Raw genomic sequence first — 18,682 nt, forward strand, 5'->3', positions numbered from 1 at the left:
AATGACTCGTACATATGTTCTACAATCTAGAAGTTCGGTTCATCAAGTACACCCATCGTTTTTCACTTACCGCTATCCTCTGGTCTTACCCACTACCGTCAACAAAGAAGTACAGGGGCATCAGGGCTAGCAATACCACACGGGGTAATAGTTTTTTCCCTCGGGCTATGAGACGAATGAATGCCCTGCCACCACCACCGAGGTCTCGTCACCACGATAGCAAGCAGTTTACTTGTTTACTGTTCACCTGTGCTGTGCATTAAATGCACATTAAAATATATTACATTTGTTAACTTATTTGCGGTGACATTTAGTTTTTTTGTGCTGTGTACGATATATGTTTTGTGGATGCACAGTGGTCAGGAGGAACGTTGTTTCGTTTGGTTGTATTTATGTACACTCAGATGGCAATAAACGTGAACTTGAACTTTGACAAGTTATGTCGTGCGCATACTGTCTGTGGTCGTCAATTTTGTCGTTTGTCGTTTACTATGTGCCACTCATAGTCTGGAGTCTATGACGGAGACAGAAATGATGCAAAGTTTACAAACACTGTCCATGGAGCTCTTATGGTAATGGTGCGCCGCTCACGACAATGACAATTTCTGTCATACAACCCCACCATCATTCCCTCCCGTTGACATACCAGGTTTACCAGTTACTCACATTGCCGAGTAATCACACCATGTCCATCGTTTACTATATTCTATTAGTCAGGCATAAGGTCTGTCAATCATACAGGGGATCATTTGCATCTGTCAGACACATGGTCCATCAATCACACGAGAATATAAAATCCCGCCTCTCCTATTTACGTATTTTCCTGTCTACTGGCCAGGGCGGCTATCCGCTTTCCCGTTCAGGGCTGACTCAGGCTACGGTACTTCAAACCACTGCAATGTTAGGAAGGCTGAGTCGGCGATCGTGTTCAAACACTTTGGAAACCATGAGTCTTTCCATTAACGAGAAGATCCTGCGGGAATGTCACTTGCTGTACATGGATTCTGAGTGCGGTAAATGTGTTATTGACAATGTGAAGTCAACATATTTATAGCCCATCGTGCAATCCTTCCAGAGTGCGTGTGTGTCAATATCCATAGCTAACGGTTTCATTTTAGTATTAACTGGCTGGTGGCTCTCGGCTACACATTTGTGGAAATTCCAGTACTTTGTTTTCTTCACTATGATTTTGGAACAGGGAAGGACCATGGAAAGATTACTTGTGAGAATGGGGTTCAAATTTACTGAGTTGGGAAGCAGATACCTTTACAGAATAGGCGAAAGAAGGTGATAAACCTGAAGAGGGGACTGGGGGTAAGTTTTCATTAAGGGAACGGGGATAACTCTTACCTTTTGAGATTGGGGTAGGGGGAGCTCTTCAGACAGGGCACCAGGAATAAAGGCAGCGCAGTGGTGAGCAGGACGCTATTGCAGCTCGGGGCATTGGGGTCCGGAACTGAATTCCGGCGCCGTCTCTAGACAGTTCAAACGTTCTCTTCGTGACGGCGTGCGTTGCTTCCAGGTGCTCTGGTTTCCTCCCACAGTCCAAAGTCGTAACAGTTAGTAGGTTAATTAACTGTGTATAGTCCAGTTTGCTGGGCAGCACTACCCATTTAACCAGAAGGGCCTGAACCGTGTTGTATCTGCAAGTAAATAAAATAATTAAAAATAGGAATCGTATAGTTGGAGGGTGGGAACGTAAGTGAAATTGTCTGTGTTATATGGATGAAATTCTCTGTACGATAGACTGGAAATTTAATTTACACAGTGAAGGAAGCACGTGAAATTTCCAAAAATGTAAGGAATCAAACACTCAAAATGAGAAAATGAGAGTGTGATTTACACGAGGGAGCGATTCTGGGAGTTATAGAAGACAGAGCGGGACTGAAATTCAACAATTAGAAAATGAGACAGCTTCCCCCAGCGTGCAAAGATAACACTATGCTAAGACTGTTGGGATTCATTAGAAATTCCCAGAAGTCAGTGTGTGTGTGTGTGTGTGAGAGAGAGAGAGAGAGAGAGAAAGAGAGAGAGAGAGAGAGAGAGAGAGAAGGTAAGAGAGAGATAATAATGAATTGGAGAGTGAGGGAATGGGATAATTCTGTGATTATAATTTACAGAATGCAGATGTTATAAACGAAGTCTCTGTGGATTCTTGGGGTGATAGAATAAGAGGGTGAATCTCTAAATGAGAAAGCAGCACAGAAAATCTCAGTAATGGAAGGTAGGGAGGGGCCCGCTTCGGAATAGGAAATAGCGTGAGATTCTCAATAAAGGGGTTTTAAAATGGAGTGCTCTGTGTAAAGGAGTGAAATCATGAATCTCCGAGAATGGAATTGGATTGTCCTGTGACGCCAATTTATTTATTTAGAGATTCAGTGGGGAACAGTACTTCTGGCCCAACGAGTTGCACTGCCCAGCAACCCGCCAATTTAATCCTAGCTGAATCACAGGAAAATTTACAATGACAAGTTGACCTACTAACTGGTACTCTTCGGAATGAAGGAGGAAATAGGAGCACTGGAGAAAACCCACACGGTCTCAGGGAGAACGTACAAAATCCTTACAGACAGCGTCGGAACTGAGCTCTGAACTCCTCCGCCCCACATGAACTGCTGCATTATTCTCAGAATGATATTTACTTAGTTCTGTATGTGCGTGAGATTCAAAGTTTGAAAGAACATGAGTGATCTCCTCTGAACGCTGAAATTGAAGTGAGATTTAGAGAGTAAGGGGGTAGCAATGAAGTTCTTCGAGTGAAGGAGTGGTTTGCACGGCGGGTAAATGTAGGTATGTTTCTCAGAAGGACGAAATGGGAGCATAATTCAATGGACAATTAGAATCAGAATCAGTGTAAGGGTTATTATCACTGGCAGGTGTGAAATTTGTTGATTTCCGGCAGCAGTGCAGTGCAATACATAAAACAATTACAAATTACAATATGAAGTACATACGAAATAAATTAAAATAGTCGTGCAAAAAAAAGCAAAAATAGTGAGGTAGTGCTCATGGCTTGATTCATTGAACATTCAGAAATCTGATGATCGAGTGAAAGAAGTTGTTACTAAAGTATTGACTGTGGGTTTCCAGGCTCCTGTATTCCCTCTTTGATGACAGTAATGAGAGGACGGCATGTTCTGGATCATGGGGGTCCTTAATGTGGAAGCCATCTTATTGAGGCATTGCCTTTTCAAGATGTCCTTAATGTTGCGGAGGCCAGTGCTCATGATGGAGCAGGCGACGTTTTCAGTTATCTGTAGCCTTTTTCCTATCCTGTGCAGTGACTCCGCAAAGGACTGATATCTTCCCAGCCAAAGAACGGTTGAAGAGGAGACTGCAACTGAGATATTGCTAAGAGTGGTAGAATTATATATAGTGGATGGGGAGTGGTGTAGGTCTGCGTGTTATATTCTGAGTGAAAGAAAATGGAATCAACATTCATAGAACAGGGTAAGAGTGACACTATAGTTAGTGAACATGAGTAGGACATTAAAATACGGAAATGGGACACTCGGTGAAGGAGTGTAAGTGATTTTCTTGACTGAGAGAATGCACCTGACACTTCGAAAGTGAGAGACTGCAATGAGATCCTAAGAGTGAAAAAGATGAAGAATAACAGATAAACAGACAGACAGACAGACAGACATACTTTATTGATCCCGGGGAAATTGTGTTTCGTTACAGTTGCACCAACCAAGAATAGAGTAGAAATATAGCAAAATAAAACCAGAAATAATTAAATAATAATAAGTAAATTATGCCAAGTGGAAATAAGTCCAGGACCAGCCTATTGGCTCAGAGTGTCTGACACTCCAAGGGAGGAGTTGTAAAGTTTGATGGCCACAGGCAGGAATGACTTCCTATGATGCTCAGTGTTGCATCTCGGTGGAATGAGTCTCTGGCTGAATGTACTCCTGTGCCTAACCAATACATTATGGAGTGGTTGGGAGACATTGTCCAAGATGGCATGCAACTTGGACCGCATCCTCTTTTCAGACACCACCATCAGTCCAGTTCCACCTCCACAACATCACTGGTCTTGTGAATGAGTTTGTTAATTATGTTGGTGTCTGCTGGCCCAGCACACAACAGCAAACATGATAGCACTGGCCACCACAGACTTATAGAACATCCTCAGCATCGTCCAGCAGATGTTAAGGGACCTCATTCTCCTCAGGAAATAGAGACAGCTCTGCCCCTTCTTGTAGACAGCCTCAGTGTTCTTTGACCAGTCCAGTTTATTGTCAATTCGTATCCCCAGGTACTTGTAATCTTCCACCCTGTCCAAACTGACCCTATGGATGGAAACAGGGGTCACCGGTGCCTTGGCCCTCCTCAGGTCCACCACCAGCTCCTTAGTCTTTTTCACATTAAGCTGCAGATGATTCTGCTCACACTATGTGACAAAGTTTCCCACTGTAGTCCAGTACTCAGCCTCATCTCCCTTGCTGATGCATCCAACTATGGCAGAGTCATCAGAAAACTTCTGAAGATGGCATGACTCTGTGCAGTAGTTGAAGATTTCCAGCATGTGTTTACGAGGTTCACAGGGAATGTTTCCTCAGGATGTGAGGACACTGAGGTGTCATCTGTGGACTGATTGAATATATCACGCCCAGTGTATGGGAATTGGATTAGCATTATCAGAATGGATGGGCTTAATATGTGATTCCTCCAGTGAGAGATTGGAGAAAATATCTGTAAAATGCCAGAATGGAAACGGAATGCTTATGGTGGATGGGTTAGACAAGGAATATGCAACATAAGGGAGCGAAAATTAAATTTGCAATTTCTAGTGGAATTTTGGATAGAGGCAGGGCCTCAGGACTCGCACCACCAGGTTCAAGAACGGTTGCTACCACTCACCCAACAGGCTCTTGAGCAAGAGGGAATAGCTACATTCACTTAAAAACACTGTTATATTATAATTTCATGCTTGTTATATATTGGTGTTTATTTATATCTGCATTGCTCAGTTTGTTTTCAGTTAAAGGTTCCTTCCCGATGTTTACAGTTACCGTTGTATAAATTTGCTAAGTATGCCACAGTAAAGAATCTCAAGGTTGTATATGGTGACATGCATGTACTCTGATAATAAATTTTACTTTGGACTTTGAACTTAGTAGAATCAACCCCACAGTGTGAGTCATTAAGGGGTGAGATGGACAATTTTGAAGTCATTACTGCTGAAAATTAGGGAATAAGAGTGAATTGGAGTGAAAGGAGTGAATTGGACCAAGGTATTGAAACAGAGGAAGAAGATAATGTGGACAATATTATGCCATAAGACATACGAGCAGATTTAGACCATTTGGCCCATCCAAGTTTGCATTCCCATTCAATCATGGTTGATCCTTTTCCCGCATCTCAATCCCAGTAACTCATCTTCACCCTATAATCTTTGATGCCGTGGCCAATCAGGAACCTATATAACCATATTACCATATAACAATTACAGCATGGAAACAGGCCATCTCGGCCCTTCTAGTTTGTGCTGAACGCTTAATCCCACCGACCTACACTCAGCCCATAACCCTCCATTCCTTTCCTGTCCATATACCTATCCAATGTTTTTTAAATGACAATATCAAACCTGCCTCTACTAGTTCTACTGGAAGCTCGTTCCACACAGCTACCACTCTCTGAGTAAAGAAGTTCCCCCTTGTGTTACCCCTAACTTTTGCCCCTTAACTGTCAACTCATATCCTCTTGTTTGAATGGAAAAAGCCTACCCACGTCAACTCTATCTATTCCCCTCATAATTTTAAATACTTCTATCAAGTCCCCCTCAACCTTCTACGCTCCAAAGAATAAAGACCTAACTTGTTCAACCTTTCCCTGTAACTTAGGTGCTGAAACCCAGGTAACATTCTAGTAAATCTTCTCTGTACTCTCTTTATTCTGTTGACATCTTCCTTATAATTCAGTGACCAGAACTGTACACAATACTCCAAATTTGGCCTTACCAATGCCTTGCACAATTTTAACATTACATTCCAACTCCGATACTCAATGCTCTGATTTATACAGGCCAGCATACCAAAAGCTTTCTTCACCACCCTATCCACATGAGATTCCACCTTTAGGGAACTATGCACCATTATTCCTAGATTACTCTGTTCTACTGCATTCTTCAATGCCCTACCATTTACCATGTATATCCTATTTTGATTAGTCCTACCAAAATGTAGCACCTCATACCTCAGCATTAAACTCCATCAGCCCACTCTTCTAACTGGCCTAAATTTCTCTGCAAGCTTTGAAAACCTACTTCATTATCCACAGCACCACCTAACATAGTATCATCTGCATACTTACTAATTCAATTTACCACCCCATCATCCAGATCATTAATGAATATGACAAACAACATTAGATCCAGTACAGATCCCTGAGGCACACCACTAGTCACCGGCCTCCAACCTGACTAGCAGTTATCCACCACTACTCCCTGGCATCTCCCATCCAGCCACTGTTGAATCCATTTTACTACTTCAACATTAATATCTAACAATTGAGCATTCCTAACTAACCTTCCATGTGGAACCTTGTCAAAGGCCTTACTGAAGTCCATATAGACAACATTCATTCCTTTACCATTGTCAACTTTCCTAGTAACCTTTTCAAAAAATTCAATAAGATTTTTTAAATATGACCTTCCACACACAAATCCATGTTGACTGTTCCTAATCAGACACTGCCCATCAAAATACTTATATATACCATCTCTAAGAATAATTTCCATTAATTTATTCACCACTGACATCAAAGTTACAGGCCGACAATTGCAAGGTTTACTCTTAGAATCCTTTTTAAACAATGGAACCACATGAGCAATCTGCCAATCCTCCAACACCATCCCTGTTTCTAATGACATTTGAAATATTTCTGTCAGAGCCCCCTCACCTTACACAATTCAATATCCTTCTCCTTAGTGAATACCGAAGAAAAGAAATTGTGCAAAATCTGCCCCATCTCATTTATCAATCTCCACCTCAAATGTACCCAATGACCAGGCCTCCACAGCTGCCAGTGATTGAAACAGAAATGAGAGGTAGATTGAAGGATATGGGGAACACTCAGCAGTATTCTTGGAGAGGAAGAAGGATAACAAGCCAGGTTAAAGAGTATATCACTAAAACTGTCAATATATAGGCCCTCCATAGTTACTACGGGAACAGCTAATTATTTCCAAAGGTTTTTTTTTATATTTCATATTTCTTTTATGTTAGCTTTGCTGTTTTAAAATTCCATGTTGATATTCAATTACTTCTATTAAAGGAAGGGTTGAGAAACATACAAAATATCTGTACACTGATTACTGGCCTCTCGTTAAGATTGACTTTGAATACAGTGTCCATATATCCTTTTATAATTGACAGGTATAGTGCGCATCGCCAGCCAACTGGATCTAGGTCTCTTAGCCCCAAGGAAGAAAATCATAGTAATGCTGATGGGAAACCATTCGGCCGGCAAGAGTTCATTCATCAATTGGTAAGGACAAGCTTTCATGTAAAACAACGTCTATTTCATCTTTTGATTGGCTGACAACCATTAGAGGGAATCATGTGATGCTGACAAGTGTTCTGTATAAATGAGAGCATGTAAACTTGAGAGAAGAAATCCCCGGGATAAACCTCCTGTAAGTAACACGTTCTCAAGAGGCTGTCAGTCCAGTTGGAAGTGTAACTAACTGAATGAAAAAAATTTTAGCCAGATGTAGGTAATATGATTTTCTGAGAAGACATTTCGAGGGAGATTTGTTAAAGAGTGTTAATCTAAACCTTTCTAGCTGTTTGGCTGGAAGGTAGCAAGAGGTGGAGTTCCATTATTCTCGTTATGGAGATTGCTAGAGCAAAGAGGTTAAGTCGCAATATTGCTAATCTCTCAGTGCAACACTCTGCACTCCGGCCCTTTGCTATGTTTAACGTGCTGTTTGGTAGTTTAAATTCATATTTAGTACCCTGTGTCCAAAACGGGGAAATGCACGCCAATCGGTCCTCTTGATGTGTACAAATTTGGTGCATGGACAGATAGTTCGAAGAATCATAAGTTTACTGAACAAGGAAATCAGATCTTCAGAAAGCAAACTTGGAAGCATGGAAGGGAGCGGAGTCTGACACATTGCGCTTTTCTGTGGTGTGTCAGCTTATTGTATTTACCGACCTTTCCCTGTGAACACTTCACCTAAACAAGATGCATGACAGAAGAAACATTCCTGCGATTTTGGACATTTTCAATTTTTCAATTTGTTTTGCTGACAAACCTGTACAATCTTCTGAAAAAGCACTTGAAAATACCCTCGCTGAGACGTCAGTAGTCCTTTAAAAAGTCTAGTCTTATGGCTTTGTAATTGTAAGGAAGGGTGGCAGCCATAAAACGAAGGAGGATATAGACAGTCTGGTCAGTGGCACAGAAATAGCTATTGTAATTTAATCATTAAAGTCTCCAGTTAATGCCGTGGGATTCTGTTCAGGGTATGTGATGGCGTTGCGTGATGAGGTCGTACATACTTGACCGTTCTGCGCGGAAGTTCCTTTTAACTTAAACACTTAAATACTATATTTATAATTCATCAAATGCTACGGCGAGATTCCGTTTTTCTCCCCAGATGACTATTCCAAGATTCTGCCTACAAATACAATACATCTTGCTGCATCTTATCATTTATTTTAATTCTAAAGAAAGGCGAATGCTGGAAACCATTGGCAGGTCAGACAGGATCTCATCTCCGTAACACGTTTCCGTCTCATAGAGTAAAGAAACATCTCCAGGCCGACTGTATCGGTGTTGAGTATCACATAATTATCATCCAGTTTTCTAATATTCTATTTGTTTTTTAGCCCATCAAGTGTTCAATGTTAATATTCGGAGATTAGTTATATCCACCAACTCTGAGACAATACGTTAAAAATTTCAGCTTACCTTTGTGCGACATTCTTTCCCCTCAAAATCCTTCTGAATCTCCAACTGTAAACCTAAGCCCTCTGTGTAGACACCTACAGGAAAAAGGTTATCAACGTTTCTGACTCTGTTTCATCGATCTCGCACACGACTTTTTTTGCAGGATTACTTGGTCCTCCTTTAGTTTTCCATGTCATTTGGAATACAAATCCAGCTTGTCTGTTCTCTCTTCATCACGGAACTGCTTCACCACAGGCACCGCAGGAACAGGAAGGGGTCAATAACTTTACTGGGTATTTTTATAGGCCGCACAATATTAACAGGGATATCGAGGAGCAGATAGGGAAGCAGATCCTGGTAAAATTGTAATAATAACAGTGTTGTCGTGATGGGGGATTTTAATTTTCCAAATATCGATTGGCATCTTGCTAGAACAAGGGGTTCAGACGGGGTGGAGTTTGTTAAGGTGTGTTCAGGAAGGTTTCTTGACAAAATATGTAGATAAACCTACAAGAGGAGAGATTGTTCTTGATTTGGTATTGGGAATTGAACCTGGTCAGATGTCAGATCTCTCAGTGGGAGAGCATTTTGGAGATAGTGATCATAATTCTATCTCTTTCACAATAGCATTGGAGAGAGATAGGAACAGACAAGTCAGAAAAAACGTTTAATTGAAGTAAAGGGAATTATGAGGCTCTCAGGCAGAACATTGGAAGCTTAAATTGGGAACAGATGTTCTCAGGGAAAAGTCTGGAAGAAATGTGGCAAATGTTCAGGGGGTATTTGTGTGGAGTTCTGCATAGGTACATTCCAATGAGACAAAGAAGTTATGGAAGGGTACTTCCCTGTCCACCGTGGTGTACAAAGGCTGTAATAAATCTAGTCAAGAAGAAAAGAAAAGCTTACAAAAGGTTTAGAGATCAAGGTAATGTTGGACATCTAGAAGATTATAAGGCTAACAGGAAGGAGATTAAACAGGAAATTAGGAGAACCAGAAGGCCTTGGTGGGCAAGATTAAGGAAAACCCCAAGGTATAATACAAGTATGTGAAGAGCAAGAGGATAAGACGTGAAAGAATAGGACCTATCAAGTGTGACAGTGGGAAAGTGTGTATGGAATCACAGGAAATAGCAGAGGTACTTGATGAATACTTTATTTCAGTATTCACTATGGAAAAGGATCTTGGTGATCATAGTGATGACTTGCAGTGGACTGAAAAGCTTGAGCATGTAGATATCAAGAAAGAGGATGTGCTGGAGCTTTTGGAAATCATCACGTTGGGTAAGTCACTGGGACTGGATGAGATGAACCCCAGGCTACTGTGGGAGGTGAGGTAGGAGGTTTCTGAGCCTCTGATGATGATCTTTGAATCATCAATGGGAACGGGAGAGTTTCCGGAGGATTGGAGGGTTGCAGATGTTGTTCCTTTATTCAAGAAAGGGAGTAGAGATAGCCCAGGACATTATAGACCACTGACTCTTACTTGAGTGGTTGGTAAGTTGATGGAGAAGATCCTGAGAGGCAGGATTCATGAACATTTGGAGAGGTATAATATGATTAGTGGTAGTCAGCATGGCTTTCTCAAGGGCAGGTCGTGCCTTATGAGCCTGATTGAGTTTTTTGAGGATGTGACTAAACACATTGATGAAGGAGGAGCAGTGGGTGTAGTGTATATGGATTAAGCAAGGCATTTGATAAGGTAGCCAAGCAAGGCTTATTGAGAAAGTAAGGAGGCATGAGCTCCAAGAGGACAGTTCTTTGTGGATCCAGAAATGGCTTGCCCACAGAAGGCAAAGAATGATTGTAGACTGGTCATATTCTGTATGGAGATTGGTGACCAGTGGTGTGCCTCAGGGATTTGTTCTGGGGCCCTTACTCTTCATGATTTTTAGAAATGACCTGGATGAGGAAGTGGAGGGATGGGTTAGCAAGTTTGCTGATGTTACAAAGGTTGGAGGTGTGGTGGATAGTGTGGAGGGCTGTCAGAGGTTACAGCTGGACATTGATAAGATGCAAAACAACCCAGATAAGTTTGAAGTTGTTCATTTTGGTAGGCCAAATATGATGGCAGAATATAGTATTAATGGTAAGACTCTTGGCAGTTTGGAGGATTAGAAGGATTTTGCTGTCCGAGTTCATAGGTCACTCAAAGCAGCTGTGCAGATTGACTTTGTGGTTAAGAAGGCATACAGTGTATTGGCTTTCATTAATCGTGGAATTGAATTTAGGAGCTGAGAGGTAATGTTGCAGCTATTATAGGACCCCACTTGGAGTACTGTGTCACTACAGGAAGGATGTGGAAGCCATAGAAAGGGTGCAGAGAAGATTTATAAGGACGTCGCTTGGATTGGGGAATATGCCTTATGAAAACAGGTTGAGTGAACTTGGCCTTTTCTCCTTGGAGTGACGGTGGATGAGACGTGACCTGATAGAAGTGTGTAAGTTGATGAGAGGCATTGATCATGTGGATAGTCAGATGCTTTTTCCAAGGGCTGAAGTGGTTGCCACAAGAGGACACAGGTTTAAGGTGCTGGGGAATGGATACAGAGGGTTAAGTTTTTTACTCAGAGAGGGTGAGTGCATGGATTGGGCTGCTGGCAACGTTGGTGTAGGTGGATATGATAGAGTCTTTTAAGAGACTTTTGGATACATACATGGAGCTTAGAAAAATAGAGGGCTATGGTAAGTCTAGTAATTTTTAAGTTAGGGACATATTCGGCCCAACTTTGCGGTCTGAAGGGCTTGTACTGTGATGTAAGTTTTATACGTTTCTATGTTAACATCCCAGCAAATCTCTGCTCTAACCTAGGCAGTGCAACCTCATGTCCCTTCAGCACAGGTACGAAAACTGGACACTCCCGTCTTCTTTTTGTAAATGAAATCAGCTTCTTGACCACCTTATCTACCTGTGACACCTCCTTCAGGAATCCTTGCAAAGCTCCGATTCCTCATTATTCCTAGAGTTCTGCAACACACTTGTGCTTTTCCAAGCCTTAATGATAAAATGCATTGCCCTAATTGCATGCAGTAATAAATTCCCTAACCATTCCATGAACCAGCTCGTTAATTCATCAATATCATTCACAGAATATAATCTGCCAAGCCGGAAATCCAAAGCAATAGACACAAAATGATGGAGGAACTCCATAGACCAGAGGCATCTGTGGAAAGGAGTGAAATGTCACGTTTCGGGCCACACCCTTCATCAGGACTCCATCAAGACATCAGGTCCTGATGAAGGGCTCGGCTGAAACATAAACTCTGTATTCTTTTTTATAGTCACAGCTATCTGCTGAATTCCTACAACATCAATATTACTTCGTAGCTTAGGTTACCCTCTTCATCAAAGACAGCATAGACTTTGGTATGATGTGCCAACTTGCTACCATGCCTCCTACACTCATTTTCAGATTGACACTGCATATTACAAAGAGCAAGTGTCGCTGCATGAATCCCCGTAATACACCAATTTCCAGATGTTTCCATTCACGGAATAACAAGGCCCCGATTGTTGCCTTTTGTCTTCTAGATACCAGATAAATTTCTGATTGTATTGGTCAGGTCATCCAGGATACTACGGGTTCATAATTATTGGAACTGTCATTGTCGGCAGCCTACTGCTGTCCATACACACTACAACAACCCGAATTGGAACACTTTGAAAATTCAATCAAGTTTGTCGGGCAGGAACTATCCTCTGCAAAGCCACACCCCGCTACCCCAGAATATTCTTGTACATTAGATGTCCCCTAATAATGTCTAGAACATTGATGTGAGAATCACTACCCTGTAATTTATTTGATTATCCAGATTCCCTTCATAAATTAATGTACCGCTGGCCAATTCCAGTCACCTGGTACCTTATCTGTTCGAAGAGAACCAGTGAATATTTTTGATTAACGATCTTTCAGCAAATGTAGAACTCATCATATGTTTTAAATGCTAGACTAGCAGGAGGAGCTGGAGAATAGAAGGGGATGACTGCGCTAGGATGAAACCACTCCGGCTGAAGCAGGCATTTGGCGGTGTCAACAGAGAGTGGGTGGTGAGGGTTCCTACGGTAGATGGTATAAACAGAATGAGTACACACAGGAGGTTCTGCAGATGCTGGAAATCCAGAGTAACACCTATAAAAAGCTTGAGGAACTCAGCATGTCAGGCAGCACTTATGAAAAGGAATAAAGAGCCGACATTTTGGGCCAAGACACGTCCTGATGAAGCGTCTTGGCCAACACATTGACTCTTCAGTTCTTACCATAGATGCCACCTGTTGGTTGCGTTTTCCAGCATTTTGTGTATGCTTATGGTAAACAAAGGAAATGAAGTTTCTGCCCATCGAGCTGGAACAAAACGATTGTTGTCGTTCTCTAGGTACATTGAAGAACATATACAGAAAACGGGAGTTGCAACAGAAACACAAGGATTCACTTTTATTACCAGTGGTAAGAAAAGAGAATCGCTCACGGTAAGTAATTCCAAGGCTACTACTGATTTATTTACTTTTCCTGCAGCCCTGATCAATGGAGATCATCAGTACTTATCATCTCTTGCATATCACAACTGGATCCCCAGTAAACTGTATACTTCGCTTAAGTAACTGCATTTACAATTAAGTATGAGGACGCTAACCCATGTCACGGAAATCCACATGGAACTTGACCGTGTCATTTGACTCCCCACGGAATTTAACTCTGTCTCACATGATATTAACTCCTGGACTCTGCTACAGAGCTGATGAAATAATAGAAGTGAGGCCAACCTTGAATTAATTTATCATAAAGAGATAAGTGACTGTATTCAATAATCACATCTAGGGGTAGCATGCCGGAGAAGCTAGTAGCGCCTCTGCCTCATAGATTGAAGCATTGTTGTTATTGGTGATGGCCCTGTGGGGTTTGTGTTTTCACCCAGGGATTACATGAGGTTTCTACCCGCGCTCTGCCTACTTCCCAGTTGCCCAAAACCTGTGAGTTGATAGATTTATTGGCCATGATTAGCTACTGGTGGTGGTAGGATTTGGGGGTGCAACAAAGAGAATGGGGGATAATATAATTGACTTCATGTAGGTGGCTGCGTAATAGTAGGCGGGGTTGAAGAGGGGCATCTGGGGCGAAGGGATTGATCACTTGCGATGTGGCTCCAATAATTACTGATTTGTTTAAGAAAACGCTCATTATCTCTACACCTCGGTACTTCAATGAATAGTGCAATAAAATGACCAACGTAGAAATTTTCTAGACTTTAAGAGCGGTAAATTTCAAAGGATTAATAGTTTTGTTTAATTATTTCCACAGGGCAAAGCTACACTCCATCTCTATCCACATTTCCAAAAGCTGGAACAGATTAAGGGTAAATCCACACCGTCTGTATATTGCAGAGGCGAAGAAAGGCATTCCATGTGACTCTCTTCACTCTGATACCATCACAACCATTGCAGCCTCCACAATAATAAGTTTGAAAAGTCTATAAAATCGTATTCAACAAATTAAAGCAACACGCATGACAATTAGACAATTAAATGCACTGGACACGAAGAGGGAAATTCTTGCCAGAGAAACAATTGTGAAGTCCATCTTTGTGACCAATAATATCAAATATCAAAGACAATATATAACCATATAACAATTACAGCACGTAAACAGGGCATCTCGGCCCTTCTAGTCCGTGCTGAATGCTTACTCTCACCTAGTCCCACTGGCCCGCACTCAGCCCATAACCCTCCATTCCTTTCCTGTCCATATACCTATCCAATTTTACTTTAAATGACAATACCGAACCTGCCTGTACCATTTCTACTGGAAGCTCATTCCACACAGCTACGACTCCCTGAGTAAAGAAATTCCCCCTCGTGTTACCCTTAAACTCATGTCCTCTTGTTTGAATACCCCCTACTCTCAATGGAAAAAGCCTATCCGCGTCAACTCTATCTATCCCCCTCATATTTTAAATACCTCTATCAAGTCCGCCCTTAACCTTCTACATTCCAAAGAACAAAGACCTAACTTGTTCAACCTTTCCCTGTAACTTAGGTGCTGAAACCCAGGTAACATTCTAGTAAATCTTCTCTGTACTCTCTTTATTCTGTTGACATCTTCCTTATAATTCGGTGACCAGAACTGTACACAATACTCCAAATTTGGCCTTACCAATGCCTTGCACAATTTTAACATTACATCCCAACTCCTATACTCAATGCTCTGATTTATAAAGGCCAGCATACCAAAAGCTTTCTTCACCACCCTATCCACATGAGATTCCACCTTCAGGGAACTATGCACTATTATTCCTAGATCACTTTGTTCTACTGCATTCTTCAATGCCCTACCATTTACCATGTATGTCCTATTTTGATTATTCCTACCAAAATGTAGCACCTCACACTTATCAGCAATAAACTCCATCTGCCATCTTTCAGCCCACTCTTCTAACTGGCCTAAATTTCTCTGCAAGCTTTGAAAACCTACTTCATTATCCACAACACCACCTAACATAGTATAATCTGCATACTTACTAATCCAATTTACTACCCCATCATTCAGATCATTAATGTATATGACTAATGACATTGGACCCAGTACAGATCCCTGAGGCACACCACTAGTCACCGGCCTCCAACCTGACAAACAGTTATCCACCACTACTCTCTGGCATCTCACATACAGTCTCTGTTGAATCCATTTTACTACTTCAATAATAATACCTAACGATTGAACCTTCCTAACTAACCCGTGCGGAACCTTGTCAAAGGCTTTACTGAAGTCCATATAGACACCATCCACTGCTTTACCCTGGTCAACTTACCTCATAACTTCTTCAAAAAATTCAATAAGATTTTTCAAACATGACCTTGCACGCACAAATCCATGCTGACTGTTCCTAATCAGACCCTTCTATCCAGATAATTATATATACCATCTCTAAGAGTACTTTCCATTAATTTACCCACCACTGACGTCAAACTGACAGACCTATAATTGCTAGATTTACTCTTAGAATCCTTTTTAAACAATGGAACCACATGAGCAATATGCCAATCCTCCAGCACCATCCCCGTTTCTAATGACATTTGAAATATTTCTGTCAGAGCCCCTGATATTTCTACACTAACTTCCCTCAAGGTCCTTGGGAACATCCTGTCAGGATCCGGAGATTTATCCACTTTATTATTCCTTAAAAGCAACAGTACTTTCTCTTCTTTAATTGTCATTGTTTTCATAACTCCCCTACTTGTTTCACTTACCTTACACAATTCAATATCCTTCTTCTTAGTGAATACTGAAGAAAAGAAATTGTTTAAAATCTTCCCCGTCTCATTTGGCTTCACACAGATCTGTCTACTCTGATTCTCTGAGGGACCAATTTAGTCCCTCACTCTCCTTTTGCTATTAATATAACTGTAGAAACCCTTCGGATTTATTTTCACCTTACTTGCCAAAGCAACCTCATATCTTCTTTTAGCTTTTGTAATTTCTTTCTTAAGATTCTTCTTACATTCTTTATATTCCTTGTGCACCTCATTTACTCCATGTTGCCTATATATATTGTAGATATCTCTCTTTTTCCTAACCAAGTTTCCAATATTCCTTGAAAACTATGGCTCTCTCAAACTTTTAACCTTTCCTTTCAACCTAACAGGAACATAAAGATTCTGTACCCTCAAAATTTCACCCTTAAATGACCTCCATTTCTCTATTACATCCTTCCCATAAAACAAATTGTCCCAATCCACTCCTTCTAAATCCTTCTGCATCTCCTCAAAGTTAGCCTTTCTCCAATCAAAAGTCTCAACCATAGGTCCAGTCCTATCTTTCTCTATAATTATATTGAAACTAATGGCATTGTGATCTCTGGACCCAAAGTGCTCCCCAACACATACCTCCGTCACCTGACCTATCTCATTCCCTAACAGAAGATCCAACACTGCCCCTTCTCTAGTCGGTACCTCTATGTATTGCTTTAAAATATCTTTTAAAAGATAAGCAGAACAATTATTCTGAAGATTAAAGGTGATAATTTCAGGGGCAACATTTCCTCGTAAGTATAATTAGAATAGGAAACACGAGAAGTTGAAGAATAATGAGGGTAGATTAAAGAGAAATAAACAAAAGTAGAGAGGGATAGGGAACTAATGACAGTGCAAGGCTGTGATGAGTATAAAGGCGTATGAGGCACCTGAATGGATATCAGAAAAGTAAAGAGGGGTCACAAGAAATCATTGATGGCATTAACAAAATGACGGATATAATGAAATTAGTATATTAAGACAAAAGAATAGCTGGGGAAAATTCAGGACACGTACTGTAGAGGCATCAAGGGTAAGCAACACGTGGAGGTCGAAGACATGAATACTTTACATTAGTATTCACAAAAGAAACTTTCTAGCTGGAGAATTCAGCAAAGACATAGCTGAAAGTTTTGGGCAATTCGACATAAAAAAAGAACCATAACAGGTTTACAGATGAATACATTCCCAGATTACGGGTTTGTTCATCCCAGGCCGCTTTGGCTGAGATTTTATTACATTTTGCAATAGACACAGTTGAGACATGAGATGACTTGAGTAGAGGAAAATTGTCCCCCTTTTCAAGAAAGGTGATAGAGAAAAAAATTGTAAACATAAATCTACTAATGTAATGTCAGTTGTAGCGAAAATGATGAAGATTTCTAAAAGGCAGCAAATAATCAGAGACAATCAATGCGGTGTTGCTAAACAGAGATCCTGTCTGATCAATTTTGTTAAAGCAATGGCAAAGTGTATGGACGAAGGCCAGGCAGCAGATGCAACTTACGGGATTTATTTATGAGTTTGCCAAGTTCACCTATGAGACCCTGTTACAAAGCTTTAGCACCCACAACAAGGCAATAGGTAAACTGATCCAAACTTGATTGGGAATTAGCGGCAGAGTATAATGGGTTGTTTCTGTGACTGAGTGTGAGTAGTGGTGTACTGGTGAGGGAGGGGGTAAGTTTTCATTTTACGTTAATGATATGTGTGATTCAAGATAAGCAAGTTTACAAATATCAGAAAAATTGGAGTTGGGAAGGCAGTTCTAGGCTTTTAGCGAAATGGGCACAAGGAAGTTTTGTCTTATAATAGAAGTTATATAACTGTTTTAAAGGAAAACATGAAATACATGAAATTTTATAATAATGTGGATAATTTAACGGGAAGACTTGATAATGATCGACTGGGGATGGAAGTTGCAGATAGGACGTGCTTAGATAAATGATGTGTTTCAGACATGCTGTATAACATCATGGTTGCCTATATTTCTTGTCGGATAATGCAACTGAAAATATAGCATTATCCAATGTAGAGAATGTTTAACAGCTATGCATTAGATAGCCCCATTCACCATGACCTCTCTCTCAGACTACACAGAAAACTGAAGTAACTTTTCATGCATTTCTTTTTTACTATCCGTTCTCTCTCCCCCAAGGTTTAGAAGAATACCTGTCTACAGAGGTCAGCACTTCCAAGCAGAAGAAGTTTAATTTAGTGATCTTTATCGATACCCCAGGACTTGTTGATGGAGACATGACTTATGACTTCGATGTTGACAAAGCGCTTATCCAACTGGGTAAGAGATTAGCCCTTTCAGTCAGTCAGAATGTGATATGCCATAGAATGCCGCATTACAACATGCTGGATTAGCATGCTGAGCACTGACCATTAGTATGGAGATGTATCCAAATCCCATCTCCCAATTAGAACTCTGCTACATCTACTCAAATAGTTAACACGGCTTATCTTTTAAGTGTAGTATCGCTAATGGCA

The 18,682-nt window shown here is 40.9% G+C and overlaps 1 protein-coding gene across 1 annotated transcript in view; it reads left to right on the top strand.

Moving 5' to 3' along the window:
• The first annotated feature begins 839 nt into the window (after positions 1-839).
• LOC132395803 (uncharacterized) overlaps positions 840-18,682 on the top strand; it is a 42,882-nt gene continuing 25,039 nt past the window's right edge. Inside the window, exons 1-5 of the mRNA XM_059972869.1 lie at positions 840-1,013; positions 7,383-7,494; positions 13,276-13,369; positions 14,199-14,253; positions 18,345-18,485. Coding sequence (XP_059828852.1) covers positions 899-1,013; positions 7,383-7,494; positions 13,276-13,369; positions 14,199-14,253; positions 18,345-18,485 — 517 coding nt within the window. The 5' untranslated portion in view covers positions 840-898. The remainder of the gene's footprint in view (positions 1,014-7,382; positions 7,495-13,275; positions 13,370-14,198; positions 14,254-18,344; positions 18,486-18,682) is intronic.

The sequence above is a fragment of the Hypanus sabinus genome, chromosome 6 (genome assembly GCF_030144855.1).
Source record: "Hypanus sabinus isolate sHypSab1 chromosome 6, sHypSab1.hap1, whole genome shotgun sequence".
Classification (NCBI taxonomy): Eukaryota; Metazoa; Chordata; class Chondrichthyes; order Myliobatiformes; family Dasyatidae; genus Hypanus; species Hypanus sabinus.